Consider the following 15,409-nt stretch of genomic DNA (forward strand, 5'->3'; position numbering starts at 1 on the left):
TTGGGTACTTTTTTAACATGGGAGTGAAGGCAAACTACTTCAACCCTACTTACTCAATTTTGGCTTCCCGTACGGACGTTCGAGGTTGGGTGAATTAAACTCACTATTGAGTAGTTTATTTCTTCCGTGTATCTAACTCCCTTAGCCTAAAAATAGCCACCATGTCACAGTGGCACAGTGTGCAAATAGACCGCTGTCAGTTGCATGAGATGTCAACAATCGTCAACAACACCAATGATTGTAGCTCGATAATTAAAAATATCCACAACAATAAAAGATCAGCATTTATTTTTAAATTCTGCTCAAGCTTTTCATGGTGAAACAATTAAACTCATTAGTCATATTTAACGAATACTCCCGATTAAAGTTGCATATTGAAGAAAGCTTAATTTGGATGTTTTATGATGTTAAGCTTTTTTAGATTTGAAGTACGTTGCTCGGCGTTGGTGTTGGTCTTGGCTACGCTGAACATGAGCTCTTAGCATAGGCCTGAATTTCCCCGCTAGTTGGTTGGCTACACTGAAAACCAAAACTACCCAAAAGTGGGTTGTTTGCACTCAAAACCGTGGTTTGGGCCAATAACCCAAATTTGAGTAAAATGACTTTTCTGGCACTAGGTAGTTTGCCTTTAATCCCATGTAAACAATTTACCCAAAGCTGAGTTTAATTTATCCAAAGCGGACCTTGATCAACCCAAAACAGAGAATATTGAATTTACTCAAATTTGGGTTATTGGGCTGAGCAACTTCGGTGAGGTGTTTGCATCTTGCTCTAGTTTTGATATCAATCATAGGAAAGAAAGGGAAAACTACCCTAATTTGGGTAAATTTTTTCTGCGATATTCTCAATAGTGCGTATATTGAACTCAAAGTTTGGGTTGATTTATCTGTCCGTGTAGTCACCGGACAGACAAACAGGGCTATTATATACACGGAAGAAAAAAAAGTACCCAAAATTGAGTATTTTTAAACTTACTTTTGAGTTATTTTGTCTCTTCTCTTTCATCCAAAAAAAAGAGCCAAACAATCCAACGACGCCAGTTCAATACGGGAAGCCAATTTTGAGTGTTATTACCTGAGGTCGAAATTGAGTGAATTAAACTTACATTTGTGTAAATAAATTTTCCGTTGAGTACTTTTTTAACATGGGAGTAAAGGCAAACTACTTACTCAATTTTGGCTTCCCGTACGGATGTTTGAGGTTGGGTGAATTAAACTTACTATTGGGTAGTTTATTTCATCCGTGAATAGTATTCTCGGTGGGGGCTGCCTATCCGGTTTTTTTTTCGCGCTTGTATACAAGTTCGATAATTTTATTTTCATGGCTTATATTGTACGTGGATTTCCCTACTGGACCCGACTGTTCAAAATAGTCACTCCTTGAACGGTCGTTGAAATCGCCGTTTTCACATTCACACCCGTCTTCATTGTAAAATCTGTCAAAACTGACAAGTCTGCCACGTGTTTTTTGCTGTTTCCCTCGAACTTCTCTTTCTTTTTCCGTTGTTTGACATCTGTTTTGATAGACAAGGAGCAAAAAACAAGGTAATCTACCAAACATTTATTGAGTTTGGCAATCCTTGCTGGAAAAGGTAACATTTGAAACAGGCAAGTGAACCGACCTTCGAATCCATTGTTCAAGTAAATCCACAATAATGTTTCTTAACCGTTTTTGTGTCTCTTTTATCGTTGTTTTTTATCGATAGAGAGCGATTACTGCATACTCTGAATAGTAGCTTGTGCATTTAGTTGCAAAAAGATGATTTTTTCAGGAAGAGTTATACGTTTATTCATTTATGCCGATTTGGATGAATATTACGAGCCTTGAAAAAATCGAGTTTTGCAACTACAAAAAATGATATCTAGGGACTTTTATCAAATAGGCGCAACTGTTTTCGACCTTTTTTTGAAACGACTTATACTCTTTCTATTCAGCATATTTCGTTCAAATGACGTTACTACCAGAAGATCGCAATCTTTTCTTTCGGTTGGGTGCGTTAGTTGACCAAAATGTTTTGAATTAAGAGCATAATCGCCATTCCAAAAACCAGAGCGTTAATGAATAAAGCTTCCAATGAATGATTAAATTTGTAATGATTAAATCATTCAACTCTATGATTAAAGATAAGGAATAATGATTTATTCATTTTTGTCAATTATTAATAATTATTATTAACGATTAAATTAATTCTTGACAATGATTAAATAATAAAGCGATTGGAGTATGAATAACGATTAACGATCGCGAATAAATGTTGACACAATATGTATATGATTGATGATTAACGATCGATATTATTAATAATTAATCATTATGAATAATCAAATTGAATGATTTGCATAGTGATCAATTATCAAGTAACATTTTATCCAAATAGGGTTATTAGAAGGTATAAAAATTCTATGATTTTGATTGAAGATTAATGAATGAAAGCACTGTATGCAATGATTAAAATTGGTGATTAATGAATAAACTATAAACAATTATGAATATGATCAAAGATTAGTGATTGAATGTAAAATTCTATGATTAACGAGTAGTGATTAATGATTCAATCATATTTTTGCATGACTATGATTAATGAATAATGATTAAATAATCCATTCATTAATTCATTCATTAATCATGATTAAATCTATGATTAATCACTAATGCTCTGCCAAAAACAAGGTCAGAATCAATTAGGCCCATTTAAAAAAAGTTCCTAGATATTTAATATGATAATATGATGTTACGTCATATGATCATTCTTGGCAATAAATCATGTTGCTGCATAGAACAATCAGATTTCACATTATCGTGCCATATTACGTAGTTTGACGAACCATGTAGCGAAAGATGAACTTGTCATATCCATCAAAGGACTTCGACGCAGAGAATATATTATCTGAACCCTCACCCAAGCTTATTCATCAAAATATGGTTATGTAACTACTGTTCTGAAGTTGGTTTTCCATTATAACACCCAAATGCATCTTAAAATGGATTTTATGCAACTTATTTGAGTTGCATAATAATCATTTAAGCAACCATTTCATTGGCATGGAAAAGTATGCTGTTTTATCGCTCAAACACAAACTGTAAAACCATAAGTATGATCAGGAATTGCAGAAAAATATTCAAGTGTTGAAGAACTATACTCACAACTGGATAAAAATAGAGAAAAGGCCGAAATTCAAAACTTGTTATTATTTATACGGCCTGCGACAGGTTGTGGAAAGAAAGATTTGACCCAAGAAGCGACAATCTTGACCTTATTTTGAATCAAAACACCAAATGCATTAGATTTTTCTGCATGCAGCTTTCAGCGATGGCCTAAGTGCTGATCGCCCGCTGCGCATCGAGATGAGGTAAAAATGATGGAACAATTTCATCAGATCTTATCTCGCTGCACGGTGCTTGGTCAGCGCATGGGCTATGCCGATTGCAAACAAATGCGTGCGGGCTAAAAAACTGTTTGTGAGGAAATGAAAAGCGAAAGGTACAACCCCCACCATTATGAAACACTATTGGAGAAAAATTATAATTACCATTGCGGGGTAACATTGCGCATCTCAACTCGAAACGAGCTGACCTTGTACTTTGTCACACAAAAGTGCAGGAGACAGTCAGAGTGAGCAATCCAACGTTGCCATTTGAAATTTGTCTGCCTCTCGTACATAGAGAGAAAATATAACGCCATTATACGCATATTTGTCCCATGGTTGCTTCTACGTACATGCGCTAGTTATGCGTATATCGTAGACTACCATCATTTCGAAAACCAAACTTTAAAAATGTTCACAATCAAAAAATCCAACAGTAAAATATTAGAACAAACCCTACCAATGTCGCCATTTCCCCTAAGTTATCAGCATCCGAATTCCGAAAAATAAGCATTCGTTTTCAGGTTGTCGGAGGTCAGTACCCTGAAGCTTCAAATGACAAGTAACTAAGAAAATGCATTTTATCTCGGGTTACATTTTTGCTTTCCATTTCCTGAGCAAAGCGTTGATAAATTAATTCACCAACATGCTACGATGACCATGAAACATAATACCATTAGTTAATCATACCAAAACATGCTGACATGCCTCCTGGGAGTTCTCTTCACCTGTCGTTCGCTGCAACTGAAGGCATCAACACCTAAATATTTGGACCTGGTACCGTAAGTTACCAATTTTCCGGTTTCTGTGCGCAAAGGTTATATCTCCAAACACGAAATGAAGTATGACAATTCGCACTCGACTTTCGGTGAGGTGAGAGATGATTATTTCGGTTGGTACTTCACCGCTCGAACCTGACTAATTGTTTATGGAAAGTAAAACACAAGTGCAGGCAAGTGGTGGCGGTGACCGTTGAAGCGTCGCGCAATACATCGTCGGGACCGGAGCTAACATAAGATTTGCATGTTAGTGTTTTTACTATTTCCTGCAACAGTCCTCAGGCAGCCGGCTTAAAGCTGCTCCACATGAGTGATGGGGCGATAGGAGTCCGGATAAACTAAAAGTCCCGGACCAAGAGCCATGCACTTTTCAACGTCAAACTGATTTAGCAGCTATTTTTTGTATTTGAAATCGGTTCATTTGATTGAAAATTAGTGGAGAACATATAGAGTGACTGTTTTTACCTGTGCCTAGTTTTGCGGTTTTCTTGCGCATAGGTATTTACTTCACCGCACCAGTTTTGCTTTTGAAGAAGGAAACCCGCTTCTGTCGCTGACGACGGTGCGTTGTGCAAAATAATAAGCAAAAAACTAGTCTCAAATAATTTCTTCCTCGACGCAGAGCTGGGCTGCGGATGGAAGGCATCGTAGATTTGTGCGCACAGAGATCATCGTATTAGCTCGCGCTGGCTATGCTGAAAGGCGGCATGTCTTCCAGCTTTAACACCAACGCCGCGCTACCGGACGGGTAGACTGCTCGTAATAACGTGAAGCAGTTTTCGCTTTCGTTGGAAAACAGGCAATCAGGAAATAGGCACTGGCCCCGTGCCGTGATGGATTCTACAAGATTTGCCTAGATTTATATGGTACCACAGCTGATTGGACCGGACCGCTCGGTAAGTTCCGATGCCTGTCGTAATCGGGTAATTGGGTTGGTAATGTTTGTTAATATTTATAGCCTTTGACGTGGTAGGTGGATAAATACGACCACGGTTGATAGGATATATCGATTGTATTACATAACTGTGCTTGTAGAAATATCACGTAATAAAAAACGTGATCCTAAAACGGGTAATAGATGAAGTGGCATATAGGTATCTAGTATGGGAGAACAGTCCAAAAATGCACCCCTTAAGCTTTTTCGATGTTTTCATCGATATGAACAAGAATGTCGAACCATTTCAACTCGTAGATGCAAAATTTACAAAACTAGCAATGGTCCCCTATTCAAAACAACAAAGTTTTTGCGACTTTCTAAAGCATTTAAAATAAGTTTTTTAAATGGGCCTGGGGCAAAACGCCCGAAAGGTGTAAAACGTAAAATGACTCGCATGTAAAATATTGGTGAACGCATGGTTGATGGTTTTGTCTTAATAGATTGAACGACAATCTTAAGAGCGAGGTGAAAAAATCGCAAATCGTTAAGTTGAAGTGAAAATGAAAAAAGTTTGCTCATTTTTTTCCATTGCAGCTCAATAATGAATAACCAATATTGAATTGTAATGGCAATATTCGTTCAAAAATGTCCTACAAAAGATTATATTAGTGAAGCCATATTGCCCTGTGGGTGATTTATGCACTGATCTCTTCTACAAATTTCATATTTCCCTAAATGACCGTACATTGTATTATGTATTTTTAGTTATAAAGCGATGTTGTTATAAAGCGATGTTAAACGAAGTTTAGTATAGCCAAACAAAATGGGAATAATACTGAGTAAAAAAGCCGGGGATGGCAATGAAGGATTGTGCACAAGTAAAACTTTATCTTTTACGTGTTGTAAAGTCGAGTGCGACAATCACGTGCCGCCCGCTCCAAAATCATTACCATTCGTTTGGCTTCCATAACCCAACCAGCGAATGTAAGATTTTAATATAGTTCTGCATAGTCCTAACAAAAACTGTATAAAATGTTGGCATATAAAGTTTCACAGCATATAAAGATTTTATACAACCATTGTATAGAAATGTCACAATTTTATGTTATTTTAAATACTGTACTTACATGTTTTACGAGCTTACATTTTGATATTAAATCCTTGCAGAATTGTATATGCCAAGTGAAATAATTGTAAGATTTGTTTTTGGGTGCAAACATTCGGAAGAAAACTCGTGTGTAAGTTAGAAGAAAAAACTTCCAAAAGAGTAATGAACCGCTGAAAATCATCCCCCAGACAGAATCTCCCCAGATACAGAACTATCTGGTGCTGTTTTGTACTTTGCAAAACATTCCGTTGGCATTTACAGATTAGCTGTTGACAAATTTCCAATAGTAAATAATTATAAATCAATATTTTAATACATTGTTTATAAAGCATTGACTCTTTCTTGGTCGAATGGATATTAACGATCAAAGGCTATCATATTTTCGTGACGATTTTCGTTTTTTTGCAATCGACAAGTGTACCCTGGCACACCCAGCTTTATACGGTTTGGTTTTATTCGTTTAACACCTTCAGCGTCAAAGAAGCAATGAGTTAACCCCACGGAAAAATTCACAAAAAATCAAATCAAAGAAAAACAGTATTTAAAAATTCAGGTTAACCGAGAAATTAATGAATTCCAACCGCGTAAAAAAAACCTAGGTGTATAAAAAACAGACGTAGTGCCACGTCAAAAAGTTCATGTAAATACTACGGAACAGACAGCACGAGTCTGTTACTCAGCAGCAATCGAACAGTCTGCCGCAGAAGAAAAGTGATTGACAGATGTCGTACAGTTTTTCGACGAACTGTTCTGGATTATTCAGTGACCGGATAAAATGTAAATGAATAATGAATAATAGTTTATGTGGTACTGTACCCAAATCTGCCTGTTCATGTTAAGTTTTGGATACGTAGATTGTATCGAATAACCTCAATACAATTAAATCATGCTAAAAAAGAGATAAAACATGGGTTCCACTATTAATTTTGTTTTATTCAATTTCCTTTCCCATTCCGATTGATTCACTACTTCTATGTAGTCAGGTTTTGTACAAAAGATTATTTCACTTTCTTCCAGACTCATCACCCAGACTTAGCCAAATAGGCTCCCAGTTCATTTTAGATTATTTTGGAATTTATATAAAGTACTGTAAGCAATAATGATAAAAATTTTGTAATCAGATGAAGCTCCGGTGAAATCTGAGGAATTATATTTTTGGTACAAGAGGCACATTATTGGCCTCGTTCTATTTCAATACGTTTGCAACGTGGTGGCATACGGCAAGAACAAGCCGAATTAGAGTATGATCCTTATGATTCTTCAAAAAGGCAAGAATGGTTTTTGAAGAGAGTCTTGCTTATATATTGCACAGTTTATGGATCTAGCTAGAAGTAATAAAATTATGAAATTAACGTGCATTTAAGAGGAAACCACAAAACCTCTGACAGATAGGGATTGCTTGGAAAACCAAGAAGCATTTGCTTCAATTACTGAAGTTAATTTGGCAGCTGCTTAAGCATGAGCTGATTGTCATTTTCCTCGTGGAAGGAAGGAATACAGGTTTGACTCAAATCCCGAGCATGAATCATATTCCGCACAGTAAAATATTATGAAAATTAGACACGACGGAATTCACAATTGAATGTAAAATTCGGTAACAGAATGTGTACCAGATCATAATTATATGTTTCTGTGAATGATAAAATCATTGAATTTTCAATTCACTAGGATAAAAGTTCCGATAGTCGTGGGTGGTCCTATAGTTGCGGTAGTATTGTTTTTACACGATCTGCCTTGCAATAAAATGACAACTTTTGTAATAATTTTCCAAGGCTTTCATAGATGTGAAATTTTTTTTACGCAGTACGAAAAGCACGTGCTATCAAAGCATTCATCGCTACAATCCACCACGCGGCGGTCAAAATTTAAAAAATATTGTCTGTTTCTTTGGTAACAAAACGCGCCAACCATTTTTTAGGCACTATCAAAATCGTCGCCAACATCTTTATTCTAAAATTATGTTAGTTTTATTAGAAAATAATGTCAATCTGCATTAAAAACACGGCTCAATTTTGGGAAATAATGTGATTATTGAGTATATAAAATTTTGTTCACAGTTGATTTGACAGATCTTATGGCCATTTCTGCTGGCGACGATTTTGGCGTCAAATTGTTTTGCGACGATTTCAAATCGTCGCGGCCGATAAGGTGGGAAATTGATAATATCAAAGTAGCTTTTTTTCTGCGGTTATGCTTTTCTTATGGGTCAAACACAATTGGAACGTTTGAGTGCGTTTTGACAGTTTTTCCATGGGAAAACTGTCAAAACGCACGCAAACGTATCAATTGTGTTTGGCCCATTAGGCGACTATCTTGCGTTGCGATTAAACATAAGCGGAGGAGTAGATTTTTTTTCTGTGCACGGTACAATATTAATCGCAGCAACCCATATAGTCTATCAATTTTTTGACCAGTCATTACACGAAATAAAAAAACAACAAAGATTTGCATCAAAACCGGTAAATTATCATTAAAATAGCTTATCTTTTTCAATGCTTTACACCAAAAGTTGCGGTAGTGTTTCTATAGTTGTGAGTCCCATAAACAACGGGATTCGCTATTGGAATACTGCACTAATAATCGGAGGTATCATTCTAGGTAATAATTATAGCATCTGCCGCAATTGGATCACTCTTCGTTGAAAATATAAGGGATGTGCTTTCAAATGAACATTTAAGGTAAGCGACATACTTGATGTAAGTGAATAGATAGTGGTTGAGGGAACTTAGTTCCTCCACTATTGAGTCTTTTACCTTATATCTTACTTTACATGATTTCATCACAAACCACGATTGAGCACGTAGCACTCAACACAAATCAAAACAAACTTCATTGTATTTTATTCAAACCACAGCTTGCATCTATTTTTTTTATATAAGCATCAACAAAAAAGGATATCGTCACATTGCTGTCATTGCTGTAACTCTTTGTTTGTTTCCTATTTCGACGAGAAATCTTCGATGCTTTCCGCAAATTCAGTTTCCAACAGTTCCGTTTCGAAAGAGATCCGTGTCGTGTAAATTTAAGCTTTCGTTTAGTCTGATGGAGAATAATTGAGTCACCAGAACGCTTAATCTGTTCTAGGCTCGCCTTCAAGAAGTGGAAATACTCAAGTGGCTAACGAGATAGGGTCTCACTCGGCGGACCGCAGTTCGATTGTCCATGTTAACATTTTTTTTATTTTCAAATAAAAATATGAACAAAGAAATTACAGCACGTGTAAATTTAAAAGAACCTATACTGCCTGTAGATGCATAAATCTCCCATATGAATAGGAAACCCAGCAAAGATGGGACAACTATGTTGTTACAGGCAGTATAACTTTATGTTGTTAAACACGGTGGTCATTTTGTTACATCTGCTTGAACGGAAATTTACAGGTTTTGTTCGAACTGTGCGAACACTGGCGTTTAAGTGTCCTAAAACTAAAATTTACAATGGTTTTAGTACGGAAGATCAATATTACAAACGAATTCAATATCTTATAGTAAAAAATTACACATCGAAATGGCCATTTAAAAGCGATTGTTCGAAATATGAGTCATGTTCGGAATTAGTCAAAACGGTATTTTTCCGCAAGTATTTTACATTGCCTACGTTATAAGCGTTATGAAATTTGATCTACTTATCAGCTCCAAACAGCTCAAGAAAGTTAAAACGCGAAATCATTCCTTGACTTATTCCTTGCCCATTCCTTGGCATATCTTTTAGCACAGTACTTCGCACTTTGCAAAATTGAGTTGATACAGAACATTTTTTATATAACATTATTTATGTGTTTCTCTTAAAATGAGTTCAACACAGGAAGGAAGGAAGCATGAAGATCTCCCTTCGCGGGACTACTACGGGTTCCTCCAAATACAACAAAGCAGAGTTGAGTTAGACGGAAGGGTAGGTCAGGTGTACACAATGGTATACTAGATTTCATAATACACCCGATTCTGTTTTTACACGGCCGTGAAAAAAAAATCTCATACAAAATTTTTGCAAAGTTGCTCCATTTTGTATGATTTGTCGAGAAATCAAAAAACTTGTTTTACACGGATTTTCAAATTTTGAACTGAAAACTTTTTTTCACGGAGGCATCCACCGTGTAAAAAAAAGAATCGGGTGTATAACCCGGCATCCTTCAAAAGCAAAAATAAAGAGCTGTCGCTTTAGCTTTATCATCGGCTAGTGCATCCCGAATGCTAACTGGGATGCCATAGAGTTCCCTGGGATAGACATATTTGGGAAATCTGCACACGAAGTGTTCTACGCTGTTCTTTACTTCATACAGGTCGCATTGAGACCGGAAAGGGCCTCCACCGAAGTTGTGGGAGACCCTTGTTTGACTGGTCCGGAGTCTCGACATGATCACCTACTCTTTTTGCGAAGCCGAATCGCTCCAGGGGCCAGAATAGTCTTTTCCTAAGAAATAGTGTTCTGTTGTTGCTCCTGGGCACTCGATCCACCGAAGAACATTTTGGTAAAATTTTAGAAGAACCAAAGGTTACTTTTCTTTAAGGTGAAGGTTGGTCGAGTACCTTAAACAAAATTTTAAAAGTATTGGTACAATGAAAACAATCAGTACAGTATACCCTCGCTAACCTGACTAATCAGTGTCCGGACTATCGAGATTTATCTCGTTAATCCGACTGTCAAATCCATGAAAATAAAGCTACACAAAATCACAGCACAAATTTGAAAACTAACACCATTATGTGTTTAAACGGGCGTTGATACCTTTAGTCCGTAAAATTATGAATAAACGAGATCCGGATGAACGGGGGATACTGTGTTGGTGCCATTTTTATTATAACAAAGATTATTAGTAGGGTGGTCCAAAAAATCAATCCTGCACCACCACCACCGCTCACTTGATTCTATCCCATGCTCCGTAAACCTGAGCCAAATTTTTTTTAAATGATTAAGCACATGCTGTTTAGAGTTTGTATGAAAAGTAGTAAGGAAAAACTAAACTTTTCATCACACTGACTACTACAGCAACTCCCCACCAATCACCGGCCAAAAGAGAACCCGTATAGTTAAAAGCAACACTTCGAAGTCCTCATTCTATGAAAACCGCATCTTAGTTTATAATCGTTTTAACAATCAGTTATTATTCCCCATTATTGTGTGTATGTCGTACTTTTCGCGCAACCTGAATATTACCCCCAGTCATATAGGCTCTTCCCTTGCCCGCGTCCAATGGGGAAGCGCCACAGTCAGTAAAATGACAAATTCAATCTCCCCATATCAATCCCCATACAAAACTGAAATGGCTACTCAGCCCCATTTTCAAATCAGTCCAAATAATCGAAGGACACCCAGAATATGAAACAGATTCAACTGAACCATGTAATTTTGAACCATCCTAATGATTAGTTTGCTGCTACTACTGACTGCCGTTGTTTACATTCGCTCTGTAATCATTTTTGCCTTTCTCGTACAACAAAGTTGTACCGAAAGGCTATAGGACTACTCCAAAAACAACTTTTTATAGAAGTCTCGGAGACCCATAGTGTTATATACCGATCGACTAAGTTCGACGAATCGAGGTGATGTCTGTATGTGCGGTGCGTATGTATGTGTGTGTACGTGTGTGTATGTGTGTATGTGTACAAATTTTGTAGACACACTTTTTGGAACTTAGCATTACCCGATTTACTCGCAAAAAATTGCATTCGACGGGAAATGCGGTCCCATTGTTTGCTATTAAAAATTGGCCCGATCGGACATTGCATTTCGGAATAATTGAAAAATCATTGTTTTTTTCTCAGGGGTCCCCCCTTGGAAAAAAAATTGAAAAACGAAAAAAAAAAATTTTTCTGGAATGGTGGCAATGCATAGAAATTAATAAAAAAAAATATACAAAATGATAGAAAAATGTGATCTATTCCCCTAAAGTGATTTTTTGACCTTTCTTATGTGATTTTTTCAGTACATTTTACGATGCACGAGAAAGGCATCATCGCCGCTAGGTAGAATCATCTGGGTTTTTTAAAGTATTTTTTAAGTATCCGGGCAAAAGTCGCGATTAATATTAGGGGAGGAGGTTCGATTGTGGGCACCCTTTTGAATGTTGTCCATAACTTTGGTTCTAGTTGGTATTATGTCTACATTTTTATACCAATGGAAAGCTAGACGTATAACCTTACTACTAGGGAAGAAATTAGTTTGATTTCGTCATTTTATTGACAATTTCGCAAATTGGGCATTTTTGGACATTTTACATTCGTTGTGGTTTGATTGTGGGCACCCTTGAAAATCTGGCTAATAAAGAAAAATAACAAATGAAATCCATCCAATTTCAAAGAAAAATAGTATTTTATTAGTTTTAATTGTCATGAAACAATAAAAAAAAAACTAGATTAATCCACCTAGCAGTTTTTTGCCTTTCTCATGCATTGAAAAAGGTAACGAAAGCATAAGTGATGAGAAAGGTCCAAAATAGCACTTTAGGTAGTTGGATTCAATATTTTCCATCAATTTACATATATTGCATTCATTTATATACATCGCAGGCAAAAAAATGTATTTTTTTTAATTTCGCGTTTTTCTTCTCAATGAGGAGCCCCTATGAAAATAAACGATAATTTGTCAACTACTTCAGAAGGCAATGTCTAAAAGGTCAAGTTTTCAATGGCAACAATAAGACTGAATTCCCCGTCAAATGCAACTTGATGTGTGTAAATCGGTCAACGCTTAGCTCCGAAAAGTGCATATACAATGGTTAGATACGCAAAAAAAAACAAAAAGGAAATAAAACTTGTTATTCCAATAAACTATGAATAAATAATTCGAAGAAAGTGCATAAAAACGGCAGTAAAATAAGTTTGTTGATTCGTTTGTTGATAACCTCAGTGAGATTGAACGATTTGTCAATAAAAAAAGGGTGCTCATAATCGAACCAAAAAAGGTGCCCACGAGCGTTTCAGGAAAGTGATGAAAAATAATTCGAGCTGAAATTTTGATGGCAATTGAAACACAAAATAGACTAAGTTTACCGTATGAACAAGCATTAGAACTCACTTTTTCAATTCAATTACACCACTTTATGACACTTTGAAAAAGGTCAAACAAAATTTTCGTGTTGATTTTTATGTAGAAAAAAATTGATTTGTTCATAATTCAAAGTAGAGGTGTCCGTCCATCTAGTTTGGTATTCTGCACAAAACATCGTGTTTCGATAGCAAATAAATGACAGATGTCAGAATGACAGTAACTGCTTTCTGTCAAGAGATACGTTGGGGTGCTCACAACCGAACCACTTCCCCTAAGTGTGGAAAAGTGTTTGAAAACTTGTGTTTAATCACGATGTGAGAAGAAGTAAATTGCGGTGATAATGCAGGGATATTAAATTGGCACAAAACTGCTGATTTATCTCAATGTTTGAGCCAAAGTACATAAGATCCAATGAAGAAATATATTCATTATGACAGGAAGTATTAAGTGCTATTCGTGGCATTGGAATTTTGGTGAGAGAAGGTAGACCCGTTGGTGCACGGGTGCCATACTGGCTGCCATCGTGATTCTCTTCCAACTATGTCCCTAACAAAAACTTTTTTTTTTGCTATAAAGTGGTCAAAGAGTGTTGTACTTTTTACAGCCAGTTAAGGAGCTATTTCTAATGTTTGTCAATTCATCCAAGTATTTTTCTTTTGATTTAAAAAAAATCCAGTCTGCAAATAAAGCCCGCAAGAAATTGCTTTCAATATTAACAATATGTTGTTTGAAAAGCCGTCTAAATTCCTTCACTAAAAATTCTTCTTATAAATTCATTATTACACAAAAATTTTCCAAAAGGACCGATGTAAAGCTCCGTTATTTCGGTACAGAAAAAAAAGTAATGCAAATATTTCGTCACATAAAGTAGTAACAAATTAGAAATAAAATAGGGGAACTGTTCCATTTTCAATCTTACTGAACATATATTCATCTCATCGCAAAATAAAGAAATACATCACCAATCTCGTCGCTTCTTTTTGGTAACACGCGTGCTCACTGGTGAAAAAATCACAAAAATAATAAAACAAACCAAATTCCTTTTTATTGCTTTGTTTTTGATGGGATGGAAATAGGAGCTATGGGATGAAGTGAAGCTTCGATATAACCATAAAACTAATTTAAAAAAAACTGACTGTGTGCGATGTTGCTGCTGTAGAAGTTTTTTTTTTCGAAATTACGCCAAAGAAAGATCCTCGATATTTTCTGTGAAAGATGCTTCAAAGTTCTTTCCGACGTTCGATGGGAGAGAATTAAACTAGCCTTTTTTCGGGTTAGTAATTCTAAGTAATCGTTTGTTACTTATTTGTATTGTTCTTCTACTTCACTTCACACTTTTATTTTTAGGCGGGTTGTCTTCGAGATTCATATATGCGGTCATTTTTTTGACTTTTTCTTCATTTTATTGCTGTTCATCACATCGATACTTCTTTTGGATACACCCCGCTATAAATAATATTTATTTATCACAGTTTCATAAAAAGTTGCTTCATCGTTGACCAAAATTTCACTCCAGATGTGTGTTTTTTTTTCTTTTCTTTGAACGTTTATTCAGTCTGGAAATTATCTTCATAATACAACTGTCTAAGTGATGAGTCTCTGATTGCACACGTGCTGATAGTCCCAGAAAAAAGGTTCATGTTGTCCACAACTCAGTTATAGTCCATTGGAGTTTAGTTTTCTCAGTCAACATTTACACATTAGACATAATTCATAGTTCTTCATTGCATGAATACTGATATCACTTTTATAAATGTAACAAACTTTGTTACCATGAATCAACACTTTCAGGATACAAATCATGACAGTTCATTTAACACATTTTAAGAACAGTCCCATATTTTTGAAGTTCTTCCACATACCAAACGTAGCATTTCTGTAGTTTTCAGTAGTTTCCTCCTGCAATCTGACGCAACTGGTACAATCCCTGCAGAGATTTTCGCCACCAAATGCCTATTTCACCGTCACACCAACTGCTTTTGCTGCACTATATTTTGAGACCACGCTGCTTAACCGCACGATAACATCGCCGTAACTAAGCATTTCCTGGCCGTGGTAATCATTTTTATAGTTTTCCACCGTTCGTTGCTGCATCTTCGGCCCCAAGATGCAAACGCTTTGCAGACCATCGGTTTGGCGCGAAAAAAAAACTTTATCATCCATTGAGAGTGAGAGTCTCCATGTGATCGAGTCGGTGGGGTAAACTCTTCATAGAAAGTAAAATTCGGAAAGTGAATGGTAAAAACATAACTCTAATCGGTAAAGTTTCATAACAACATCAGTTTTTTTATTT

The 15,409-nt window shown here is 36.2% G+C and overlaps 1 protein-coding gene across 6 annotated transcripts in view; it reads right to left on the reverse strand.

Annotated features, from left to right (window-relative positions):
* The window catches only part of LOC134208541 (uncharacterized), a 44,426-nt gene extending 29,285 nt beyond the window's left edge, over positions 1–15,141 (reverse strand). For all 6 annotated transcript variants that reach the window (XM_062684406.1, XM_062684404.1, XM_062684403.1 and 3 more), the window contains exon 1: positions 14,979–15,141. In XM_062684406.1, coding sequence (XP_062540390.1) covers positions 14,979–14,990 — 12 coding nt within the window. In that variant the 5' untranslated portion in view covers positions 14,991–15,141. The remainder of the gene's footprint in view (positions 1–14,978) is intronic.
* Between the last annotated feature and the right edge of the window lie 268 nt (positions 15,142–15,409).

The sequence above is a fragment of the Armigeres subalbatus genome, chromosome 1 (assembly GCF_024139115.2).
Source record: "Armigeres subalbatus isolate Guangzhou_Male chromosome 1, GZ_Asu_2, whole genome shotgun sequence".
NCBI lineage: Eukaryota > Metazoa > Arthropoda > Insecta > Diptera > Culicidae > Armigeres > Armigeres subalbatus.